Below are 12,726 nucleotides of genomic sequence, written 5' to 3'. Positions count from 1 at the left end.
TGATGGTCTCTAGGTCAGATGTTTGGAAACCTCTCTACATTTAGGTGATGGGCTCTAGGTCAGATGTTTGGAAACCTCTCTACATTTAGGTGATGGGCTCTAGGTCAGATGGTTGGAAACCTCTCTACATTTAGGTGATGGTCTCTAGGTCAGATATTTGGAAACATCTCTACATTTAGGTGCTGTTCTTAACTCCTTTTCCATTACATTTTTTAAACCTTGAAGGTCCATGGACACTATTTGGCTGCATACTAGTATAGTAGGTAATTTAACTGTACACTAAAGGTACAAATGTGTAGAAAGTGTTTTTTCTTAGTGCTTCCACACAGCTGAGCACTTTCTCATGGTAATCTGGCTCTACCCCAGTCAAGCAACAAACAATGCAGCGTTGGCATCGCTCGCTCGGAGTACCCAGGCCCAAGCACGACCAGATTCCGTGTCGAAATGCTGTCGGAGAGCTCTTTACGCACTATAGAGGAGATCTGCCAACTGCCGTCGAGGAGATCTCCGTTGTTCCGGTCCGTCCAGTCCATCAGGGCTGAGTTGTTCAACGTGGTTCAGGAAGTGTTAAGGATTCAGTAGTACAGTTGGAGCGGATTGTGTTGGCCCGTCCGACCCGTTTTATTAAGGCCGCTGTATTAAAGCTTTAAATGAAGCGATGTGAGTCCCCTTGTGATACACATGAAGTATTAATGGTACTTCTTTGGTCCATGTTTGTGTCTCAGCTGTGCAATGTGCTGGTTTATGAGCGGTGCTAATTGGGTGCAGAGCTCGGCGTCTGAAAGGCAGTTCCACCACCATTCATAAACCGCAGTTGTTTGTTGTCTTGGGCTTTAACTTGGCGGGCGCATGTTGCCGGGGTGGATCAGTGCCCATGGCAACCCAACATGGCAATGCATAACAAGGTTGTGGTTTGTCCTGCAAAACCTGATCCGGAGTGATCAGAATCCCGTAAAGGACCCAGGTCTTTTGCGGGGCAACTGTTGCTTGTCTCGCTGGCGTAACCTGACACCTGACATCACGTCCATAAGCAGGTTCGGGGCCCGAGCAGCTGAGATGCGATCGGTTGGAAAAGGGACGCTTTTGAATAATGAATTGCCAGTCAGAATGCTTTGCTACATTGTCTCTGCATGTGTGTGTGTGATCACCGCGAAGATCCAACAGCCAAACCATCTAAACGTGCTGATATAAAAGATCGTCACAATGCCCAGAGGGGCGGCGTGTTTAGCAGTAATGAAGGGAGGTTGCAGTAGCTGTAATGCTGAGCCTCTGACTCAGAGCTGGGTGGGATCCGACTGTCAATCAGAGCGGTATGGCACTAGGGTGTGTGTGTGTGTGTGTGTGTGTGTGTGTGTGTGTGTGTGTACACAAACACTGCTCTTACACGCCCCAGGCCGTTACCTCCGCCTGTGCACATCACCCACACCGCTTCCCCCGCGTGTGCGCGCAGACCGAGGAAGACGTTCCTTGCGGCGGGAAAACTCGGAGAAGAAGATGGTCTTCCGTATACGAGGCGGGAACCTCCGCACCAGGCGGGGATCCCTAGCAGCGGAGCTCGCCTCTCTCTAGCCCGAGTGGTTTTTGGAGAGCGTCGCCGCGCGCCCGCTGCCCTGGAGGACGAGGCGGCCTGGACAGGTTCAGTGTGGCACCGCTAGGAGGCGGTTACGGCCAGTTCTCTCATCAGGAAGGAATTGTTATCTTCTAAGTGGAACAAAGTTGGGCTTATTGGTGAGCGCTGACCGTTGATTTTGTTCGAACGGAGGTAGAAGGTGACGGCTGTTAATGGACCAGACTGGACTCGTCCTTGGGTGGGTGTGGGGAGACATTGATCCGCTGATGACTAGGTACACAGCGGGATAGCTTAAAGCTGTTTGCCGTAGACGCTGGCGAATGGGATGGAATTGCAAACCCACGTACACGCGCGCACATATGCACACACGCACACACGCGTTGCATCTTTAGATTGCCGAGTGTGCATTAGAAACGTGCCCCGTTTGTCTACTGCGTGTGCACACGCGTGTGCGTCTGACCCATCCGTCTGCGCGCGCATAGGTCATCTCGGATCTGGAGTCATGGAACGTGGAGCTGTCCCAGCAGATGGGCGAGTTTGACACGGAAGACCTGACTCTAGCCGAGCAGAGGCTACAGCACCACGCCGACAAGGCCCTCACTATGAACAATCTCACTTTCCACGTCATCCACCAGGGCCAGGAGCTCCTGCAGTATGTCACGGAGGTGCAGGCTTCTGGTGAGTGGACACGTATGCGTGCATGCACACACACACGCACATATGCACACATATGCACACACATATATTTCCGTACACACCCACACACACAGTGGCTCTCTACACCAGGAATAAAACATTGCACCTGGTTACCAGAGGGCTCACGGCCTGAAGGTGAGTTCTTCCCATCTGACAGGATGTCTCTCCTGGGGTGATGCTGAGATTGGGCAGAAATTACACACTGTGTGTGTGTGTGTATGTGTGTGTGTGTGTGTGTGTGTGTGGAGAGACACTTTCTTTTTTAGCATTTGTGCATACAGGTGTACATAAATATAATCATGCATTTGCCAGTTGTGCACATGGGTGTGTTTGTGCATGTGTGTATGTATGTGTGCATGCATATATGTGTGTGTGTGAGAGAGTGACTTAATAAGCCATCATCCTTCAGTAAGCAGTCACTAGATCACAGTCAGGCTGTCAGGTGTGCGTGTGCGTGTGCGTGTGCGTGTGCGTGTGTGTGTGTGTGTGCGTGTGTGTGTGCGTGCGTGAGAGGACGAGGGTGAGCCCGGAGAACACCAGGCCACAGTAGGCTTAGCGGGGGCGGGGCGGTTGACTCATGCTGTACTCCCTGCCAGCTCACAAGGCGTGAGCAGACTCGTAGCCCCGCCCGCCTGCACATTGCTGGAATCCTAGAGCTAATCTGGACATTCTGCATGCCTGTCCCTGTCTCCCTCTGCCTCTCACACACACACACACACACACACTCACACACAGCTCCATGTCTCTTTTGCTATTCATATTTTTACTTACTTTGAGTCATGAGTCATGCTAAACTCCAGGCAGGGTTCCTGCGTACTCTTGCGTGCACTTTTAACACCACCCTGCTCCTCCGTCCGACCCCCGACCCCAGGCGTGGAGCTGCTGTGCGACCGGGACGTGGACATGGCCACGCGCGTCCAGGACCTGCTGGATTTCCTGCACGAGAAGCAGCAGGAGCTGGACGCAGCGGCGGAGCAGCACCGCCGACACCTGGAGCAGTGCGTGCAGCTGCGCCACCTACAGGCCGAGGTCAAGCAGGTAACGCGCGCACATACACACACGCGTGCACACACACACACACCCGTGCATATACACACTCGCGCGTGCGCACATACACACACACACACACACACACCCATGCATATACACACTCGTGTGCGCGCACATACACACACACACAAACATACACACTCGCGCGTGCGCACATACACACACACACACACACACACACACCCATGCATATACACACTCGTGTGCGCGCACATACACACACACACAAACATACACACTCGCGCGTGCGCGCACACACACACACCCATACCCATGCATATACACACCCGTGTGCACGCACATACACACACACACACACACCCATACCCATGCATATACACATTCGTGTGCGCGCACATATACACACACACACCCATGCATATACACACTCGTGTGCGCGCACATACACACACACACAAACATACACACTCGCGCGTGCGCACATACACACACACACACACACACACACCCATGCATATACACACTCGTGTGCGCGCACATACACACACACACAAACATACACACTCGCGCGTGCGCGCACACACACACACCCATACCCATGCATATACACACCCGTGTGCACGCACATACACACACACACACACACCCATACCCATGCATATACACATTCGTGTGCGCGCACATATACACACACACACCCATACCCATGCATATACACACTCGTGCGTGCGCACATATACACACACACACACACACACACACCCATGCATATACACACTCGTGCGCGCGCACACACACACACACACACACACACACACACACACACACACCCATGCATATACACACTCGTGCGTGCGCACACACACACACACACACACACACACCCATACCCATGCATACACACACTCGCATGTGTACACACACACACCAATGCATATACACACTCGCACACACACGCACAAGCATTCACCCCAGACATAAACACTACAGGTTGATGTGAGACAGGTAATAACCCCACCCACAGGATAAACACACACACAGACACACAGTACACACTTAAAATAAAGCCATGCGTACCCATGTGTTAATCCACTTCAGGGAATCCTCTATATTTTTAAGAATCTGTCACTAACCATAGAAGGTGTGTAAGATTTTAACACACAGCTGGGTACGAACACTGACTGTGCTGGGAGGGAACAGCCAGCATGTTATTAGCAGTCATTACCGGTTAGCTTCCCCGTGAGTCTGGACACGACCATGAACGCGCATGCGCAGAAACACCTCTGATTGGCTCGTCTGGGTTTGCGTGAGAGTAACACTGCTGTACGTTCAGACTCTTACTGACCCTCCCGCCCGACTCCCGGGACAGCACTGATCCGATCGCGTCCTGGGACCGCTGTCCCGTTCGATTTGCATGGGAGGTGACATACGCTGGGACTTCTGACTGTAGCATTGGGGACACGCACAGATTCCAGACGTTTCTTCTGTGAGAATCGCACGTTCGCGTGGCTGCTTCGGAGGGGCCGTCCCTCACGGATAGGGAAACCTTTCCTGCGGTTCTAGGTAACGGATACCCGAGTTACCGTTTATCTTGTAACTTTAGCCCACATCGATAGCCTCATTTTTATTATAAGGAAAAGACAAAGAAAGATATTAATTCAGTACTCAAGGTTGCCGGAGAAACAGGATGTTTCAGACAGTTTTCATGGAGGATAAAATGAACCTGAAAAAGCTTGAAAAGGCAGTTGCTGTGTGTGTGTGTGTGTGTGTGTGTGTGTGTGTGTGTGTGATTTGCATCTATAAGTATTCTCATTAATGACGAGCTTATTAAAGAATGCTACGGTGTTTATCTGTAGCAGGTCATGAGTTCTCAGGTGGGACACGTTCGTCAGGGTCAAGTGGGACGTCTGAGTCCACGTGTGCGACAGGGCGACCGCGGCGGCGAGGAATGTGGGCCATGGGCCCGGCCATCTGCTGATCCACTTCTGCCTTGTCGTTTGTTTATGTGTTCGTTCCTTTATTCATTTCATCCGCTGCCGTAGTCATGGGGGTGTTGAGTGTAGTGCTAACTATGGGTGGACATGCCTGTTAACCAAGTGTGCAGTGTCATGAGAAATGTCCAATGCCTGTTTGTGTGTGTGTGTGTGTGTGTGTGTGTGTGTGTGTGTGTGTGTGTGTGTGAGTTGTATTTCCACCTTTCACTCACCTTTTGTCCTCCTCTCGCTTTCCATGCGTCTGCACAGAATCTCGAATGCGCACACGCGTCAGACTCCCGTGTCGGAGGTGCTTCGCCTGAGGTGTGTTCCCAATTCCTACGTGCAAACTGTGAGTCTCTTTGTGTATGCGCGTGCGTGCACTGCAGGTCCTGGGCTGGATCCGTAATGGCGAGTCCATGCTGAATGCTGGACTGATCACGGCCAGCTCTCTCCAGGAGGCCGAGCAGCTACAGAGGGAGCACGAGCAGTTTCAGCATGCCATCGAGGTGCGCGAAACAGATGTCCACGAGACACCTCTGTCCACACGCACTTGTAACCTGACACAATCCTTGGCTCTACTTTCTACTGCTGCTATAAGCGCGGGTAGTGTGTGTTGTAGATTTTCACGGCAGGACCCACTGCTGTAACGATACAGCCCTCCCAACCTTTCTCACACTTCTTGTTCTTTCTCCCCTTCCTCTTTTCCTCTCTCTCTCTCTCTCCCTCTCTCTCTCTCTCTCTCTCTCTCCTTCTGTTTCTGTCTCTCCAACCCCCCTGCAGAAGACCCACCAGAGCGCCCTGCAGGTGCAGCAGAAGGCGGAGGCCTTGCTGCAGGCCAACCACTACGACATGGACGTGATCCGCGACTGCGCCGAGAACGTGGCTTCCCACTGGCAGAAGCTCATGCTGAAGACGGAGGACCGCCTCAAGCTGGTCAACGCGTCCGTGGCCTTCTACAAGACCTCCGAGCAGGTCGGCGCGGGTGATGCCCCGGTCGGGGTCGTGACCCTTTGAAAATGAGAGTGCGCAGGCGTGCGTGTGGAGGGGGGGCAGTATTGCAGTTGTACAGTGTTATAATATTTGGAGCAGTAGTATAACCAGGAGGAGGCTGTAGGAAGCTGTGTGTCTGGCGTGTGTGTGTGTGTGTGTGTGTGTGTGTGTGTGTGTGTGTCAGCGTGTGTGTTTATCTGCCTCTCTGCACATTGCAGGTGTGCAGTGTGTTGGAGAGCCTGGAGCAGGAGTACAAGCGGGAGGAGGACTGGTGTGGGGGTTCTGACAAGCTCGGCCCGAACTCCGAGTCCGACCACGTCACGCCCATGATTAGCAAGCACCTGGAACAGAAAGAGGCCTTCTTAAAGGTACAACTGCACCAGCCAATCACACGACAAGGTAGAGTTACCCCGCCCACCCCAGCCAATCACCACAAGTTAGTTACCCCACCTACCCCGGCCAATGACCACGACAAGGTAGCGTTACCCCACCCAGCCACGGTACATCCAGGGGCCTAGTCTACGGATTACTCCAGCCAGTGACCCACAAGGGGAGGATGTCCAGCTGTTATCATGCACGCAGTGCTAGCTCACACAAGCTGGCGTTCGCCTTTTTGAATGATTGCGGTGAGCATTCTGCATGTGCGAGGGACTGACCTGCTCCCTTCCCATGCTGCAGGCGTGCACGCTGGCTCGCCGCAACGCTGACGTCTTTCTGAAGTACCTACACCGGAACAGTGTCAGCGTCCCCGGGATGCTGGCCCAGATCAAAGCTCCGGAGCAGCAAGTCAAGAGTAAGAGCGTGGTATTGTGGGAAGGAATTTGCACGGCAGCACTACAAAGGACAGGGTAGTAATGTGCGTGTGTGTGTGTGTGTGTGCGTGTCTGTAGATATCTTGAACGAACTACTGCAGAGAGAGAACAGGGTCCTTCACTTCTGGACCATGAGGAAGAGGAGGCTCGACCAGTGTCAGCAGTACGTGGTGTTTGAGCGCAGCGCAAAACAGGTCAGCAAACACACACACACACAAACACACACACACACACAGTTCCACTATACTTGTAGTGCTGTTTAAAAATATGCCTAACTGCAGGTTACATCCTAGGTGTGAATCAATCTCCCCATAGCTGCAGCTCGACCCTGGCTGCCCTGTCTGGTTGTGTCATTGGCTCTAGCCTGGTTAGCGTGCTGATTTGGGAACTGATCTGGGAACAGGGTCTGATAGACCTTATTCTCATACTTAAGACAATCCACATACGTGTATGGCTGACCTGGAACCAGACACATAGAAACAAGCTGATGCGTTTAGGTTGCGTGTCAGTACACTTGCTCCCTCTTGTGGCTACACACACATGCACACACACACACACACACACACACACACACACACACACACACACACACACACACACACTGTGTCTGGTGAACGTGTTTTCCCTGTGTGCAGGCCCTGGAGTGGATCCATGACACAGGAGAGTTCTACCTCTCCACACACACCTCCATGGGCTCCAGTATCCATCACACCCAGGAGCTGCTGAAAGAACACGAGGAATTTCAGATAACAGCCAAGGTGTGTGTGTGTGTGTGTGTGTGTGTAGAATTACACAGCGGTTTCTCTCACTACTCATGCTAGATGGTTGCTGTTTAAAAGGGGAAAGTTGTTTGTAAAAACTTGGTTGTTTGACTGAATTAAGGTCTGTTTTTTGCCAAAGCTATAGTCATTTTGTCAGGAGTAACCATGCAATATAAATCAGTGTGTCTCTCTCTCTCTCTCTCCCTCCCTGTCTCCGTCTCCAGCAAACCAAAGAGCGAGTGAAGCTGCTGATCCAGTTGGCGGACGGCTTTTGTGAGAAGGGCCACACCCACGCCGGCGAGATCAAGAAATGGGTGGTCTCCGTGGACAAGCGTTACCGCGACTTCTCTCTCCGCATGGACAAACACCGCTCCTGCCTGGAGAAGGCACTGGGGATCTCTTCCGACTCCAACAAGGTGGGGAGTGTGTGTGCGTGTATAAGACACGTGGATGTGGTGCTACGGCCGTGACCTGCCAGGCCGTACGTTACGTGTGCAGGAAAGTCCCGCGTGTGCAGGAAAGCCCCGTGTGCGTAACCAAGCGGAAGGTTGAAGCTTTTTTGCGCTAGTGATGGTTTTTTGCTGACCTTTATCTCTATAGCCAGCTGGCGTTTGTGTTTTTGTTTGTTTATTTTTGGTTCTCTTCTGCTTCCCGCGGTCAGAGCAAAGACTTGCAGCTGGACATCATCGCGGCCAGCGGCCCCGGGGCCGAGGTCAAGCTCCGAGATGCCAACCATGAGCTCAACGAGGAGAAGCGCAAGTCTGCCCGCCGAAAAGAGTACGTCCACCTCACGAGGCGCACGCACGCACACACACACACACACAAACGCAATCCAACAGCAGGCAGTGCTGAAATAGATGAACAGCTACGCCCCCTCAAAGTCCAACGCTGAAGGCAGATCGTATAATTTTCATTCTTTGGCAGGCTCGTGCCGACCGGAGCCTCTCCTGCCGCCACTGTTTCCTGCCGTGGTTCAGACAGACCCTCTGCTTTTGTGTCCCGCGCAGGTTCATAATGGCCGAGCTCATTCAGACGGAGAAGGCCTACGTGAGGGACCTGAGGGAGTGCCTGGACGTGAGTACTCTCGCCCACGCGCTTGCGCGACACCCAGTCGCCTTCTTTTCAACAGTACCCAGATGCCCCACCGTGTTAGCCTGACCTACTCCGCTCTGTCCATGTAGAACAGGCGATGTCACACTCTGTGCTTTTCTTTTTCAAAGGAAATGTCACCAGTAGCCAAAGGTCTAGAATATTTCACCTCGCTGCCAAAGAACTGATTTCCCTAAGGAAAAGTCCAGGAAAAATCGCGTTTTTTGGCTGTACCAGTTAGAAATCTGGGTGATATCAGCCGGTTAGTGATCGCAGTTGATTAAATCCGGAATTTGGGATGGCCCATCGAAATCCAGATGGAACCGAAAGAAGCCATTATCCTCTGTTTGATCCGTGTAGACTCAAGTGGGGACCAGACGGACTGTCTCCCAGACCTGCTCTGTCCCGCAAACACTGGATCTGGCGTGAGGCAGTGAGCAGCGTGCAAAGAGTCACCTTCCATTATGGGGTTAAACCCAAGCTGATGCGTAGCTAGCATAGCTGTACGTAGCTAAATGGCGATCTGACATGATCCTCAAATGTTCGAGCGTCGTTTCTTCCTTAGAAATGGGAAATCTTTCCACTGGGAAAGATTACAACAGTCATTTATCAGTTGTTTACTGCTTGCGCTTGCGTTCATCTTCTTAAAAGATGTTAAGAAAAGAGCAAAGAAGAAGAGTATTAGTCTGAATGTTAAGCAAACCTTTTTGGCCACCATTGCAGACATACCTCTGGGAGATGACCAGTGGCGTGGAGGAGATCCCACCGGGGATCGTCAACAAAGAGCACATAATCTTTGGCAACATGCAGGACCTCTACGAGTTCCACCACAAGTCAGTGGTCCCTTACAGAGCGGTTCAGTTGGTGGCTGTGCTCCTCCTCTTCTTGTTCTGTGCTCTTAACTACCTCGTTCCCTCCTCCAGCATTTTCCTGAAAGAGCTGGACAAGTACGAACAGCTGCCTGAGGACGTCGGCCACTGCTTTGTCACGTGGGTACGTGTCTGGGTATTGGGGGGAGGGGAGGTGGGGTGGGGCGCGGTCGTCAGCCTTCGCAAGTTCGGCAGGTCCGTGGAGTTGGTGGAGCTCAACCTTCAGTGCACAGAGAGGCAGGCACTAGGACCTCAGAAGGACCTTCACTGTGTCTTCCTGAAACACACTGCCTCTTCCCTAATGGACTGATTCTAGAAACTGGGTGCACAGAACAGCTGGCCAACATCATTGGGCCTATAAGATCTAGCGCTAATCATATTTATTTAAGAGTTTATGCAACATATAGCGCAGGTCCATGCACCATCTGTTGATATATATATTTGTCTGCAGCATATTCCAAGGGAGAGAGCTGTTCTGTTTTATAAGAAAATAAAATTCTCCCACGCGCCATGTTAATGGGCAAAGCAGAGGCTGTGCCAGTCAAATCAGATCTCTTTACTGAACCAAACAGGAAACTTCAGCCGACCCTCTACGGTGACAGCGCGAGCAAACTTTAAATAGGACGCGGTTCTCTTTCGGGTCCTCTTTGGCGCCGATGAGCCCTCAGACCACGTTCGGTTCCCACCACGGCCCGCCACGTTTCTGTGACGTGAGACAGATGGGGAAAGAAAAACGGACATAAAAGACAAAACACCAAAACGTATTTGTTAGGAAAGGGAAAAAGGAGAGTGTGAGAGATTTGGTTTGGCTGCACAACTGCACAGTGCATCACGCAGCTGGTGCGTTGCAAGACGTGTGTCTCGGTGACTAGTTTGTTTTTGCCGATTGAATGGCGCCTTGACCATATCTGTCACGCGCGTTATGTTTGACGCTATTGTTCTTTGCCGGATTCGGCCCTGTTGCTGGATTTCCAGGCCGACAAGTTCCAGATGTACGTGAACTACTGCAAAAACAAGCCGGACTCCACTCAGCTCATCCTGGACCACGCTGGTTCCTACTTTGACGTGAGTGAGCAGCAGATCACACCTGCAACAGGAAAGAAATGCGTTTAGCTTGGGGTGCAGGTTAAGGCTGAGTTAACGGCACTGATCTCAGCGCCCCCTTGTGGTGACATTTTCCCTCTCCACATAGGACCTTGTTCCTTTGCATTGGCATGCCACACGTGACAGTAACATTTAGTACTGATGCTACGATTTGTTTTGTGTGTGTGTAGGAGATCCAGCAGAGGCACAGGCTGGCTAACTCCATTTCCTCCTATCTCATTAAACCTGTGCAGAGAATTACTAAATACCAGCTGCTTCTTAAGGTAGGTGGGCCTGTTCACACAGCAGAACTGTATGTGTGTGTGTGAGAAATCAGTGCGCAATATTCAGAATAAACTGTCCTGCTATTGCTTTACCTGTGTGGCTTTTATTATTGGTTATATTGTTTAATATACATGCAAAAGAAACATGTGGTATTGGTGTGTGGTTTACGGATTTTGACTTGGGTAGGTTTTCTAATTCCACCCACAGCCCTTTATAACCCTAAGCCCTCGCGTGTGTGTGTGTGTGTGTGTGTGTGTGCGTGTGTGTGTGTGTGTGTGGGTGGACGTGCAGGAGCTGTTAACCTGTTGTGAGGAGGGCAAGGGTGAGATCAAAGATGGTCTGGAGGTCATGCTCAGTGTGCCCAAGAGAGCCAACGACGCCATGCATCTCAGCATGCTGGAAGGTTTCTCTCACACACACACACACACACACACACACACACACACACGCGCACGCACAAACACGCGCACGCACAAACGCGCACGCACAAACACGCGCACGCACAAACACACACACACGCGCACACACACACACGCACGCGCACACACACGCGCGCGCGCACACACACACGCACAAACACGCGCACACACACACACGCACACGCGCACGCACAAACACGCACACGCGCACGCACAAACACACACACACACACACGCGCACACACACACACGCACGCGCGCACACACGCACAAACACGCGCACGCACAAACACACACACGCGCACGCACAAACACACACACGCGCACGCACAAACACACACATGCGCACACACAAACGCACACACACGCGCACGCTTGAGCTAGGCCTTTCACATTTCACATACACACACGCACGCACAAACACACACGCACGCACAAACACACGCGCACACACGCGTGCGCACAAACACACACGCGTGCGCACAAACACACACGCACGCGCGCACAAACACACGCACGCACGCACAAACACGCACGCACAAACACGCACACGCACGCACGCACACACACACACACACACGCGCGCGCGCGCACGCACACACACAAACACGCACACACGCGCACGCACAAACACGCACACGCGCACGCACAAACACACACACACACACGCGCACACGCACGCACGCGCACACACACGCGCGCGCGCGCACACACACACGCACAAACACGCGCACGCACAAACACGCGCACGCACAAACACACACACGCGCACGCACAAACACACACACGCGCACGCACAAACACACACATGCGCACACACAAACGCACACACACGCGCACGCTTGAGCTAGGCCTTTCACATTTCACATACACACACGCACGCACAAACACACACGCACGCACAAACACACGCGCACACACGCGTGCGCACAAACACACACGCGTGCGCACAAACACACACGCGTGCGCACAAACACACACGCGTGCGCACAAACACACACGCACGCACGCACAAACACGCACGCACAAACACGCACACACACGCACGCCCGCACAAACACGCACGCACAAACGCACAAACACACACATACATGCACACGCACGCACAAACACGCACACACACGCACGCCCGCACAAACACGCACGCACAAACGCACAAACACAC

General features: G+C 52.5%; 1 protein-coding gene across 9 annotated transcripts in view; it reads left to right on the top strand.

Annotated features, from left to right (window-relative positions):
* triob (trio Rho guanine nucleotide exchange factor b) overlaps positions 1–12,726 on the top strand; it is an 83,447-nt gene that overhangs the window by 43,000 nt on the left and 27,721 nt on the right. For all 9 annotated transcript variants that reach the window (XR_014116913.1, XR_014116912.1, XR_014116911.1 and 6 more), the window contains 16 exons: positions 2,053–2,248; positions 3,138–3,304; positions 5,640–5,759; positions 6,034–6,225; positions 6,462–6,611; positions 6,922–7,036; positions 7,134–7,249; positions 7,691–7,813; positions 8,041–8,232; positions 8,478–8,593; positions 8,824–8,890; positions 9,629–9,738; positions 9,829–9,898; positions 10,750–10,839; positions 11,049–11,141; positions 11,434–11,545. Coding sequence is in view for 6 of the 9 variants with exons in the window: in XM_081696274.1 (XP_081552400.1) it covers positions 2,053–2,248; positions 3,138–3,304; positions 5,640–5,759; positions 6,034–6,225; positions 6,462–6,611; positions 6,922–7,036; positions 7,134–7,249; positions 7,691–7,813; positions 8,041–8,232; positions 8,478–8,593; positions 8,824–8,890; positions 9,629–9,738; positions 9,829–9,898; positions 10,750–10,839; positions 11,049–11,141; positions 11,434–11,545 (2,029 nt within the window). In the remaining 3 variants the exon portion in view is untranslated. The remainder of the gene's footprint in view (positions 1–2,052; positions 2,249–3,137; positions 3,305–5,639; positions 5,760–6,033; positions 6,226–6,461; positions 6,612–6,921; positions 7,037–7,133; positions 7,250–7,690; positions 7,814–8,040; positions 8,233–8,477; positions 8,594–8,823; positions 8,891–9,628; positions 9,739–9,828; positions 9,899–10,749; positions 10,840–11,048; positions 11,142–11,433; positions 11,546–12,726) is intronic.

The sequence above is a fragment of the Electrophorus electricus genome, chromosome 14 (genome assembly GCF_041902795.1).
Source record: "Electrophorus electricus isolate QZ-2024a chromosome 14, ASM4190279v1, whole genome shotgun sequence".
Taxonomy (NCBI): domain Eukaryota; kingdom Metazoa; phylum Chordata; class Actinopteri; order Gymnotiformes; family Gymnotidae; genus Electrophorus; species Electrophorus electricus.
This window is presented reverse-complemented; position numbering and strand designations above follow the sequence as displayed.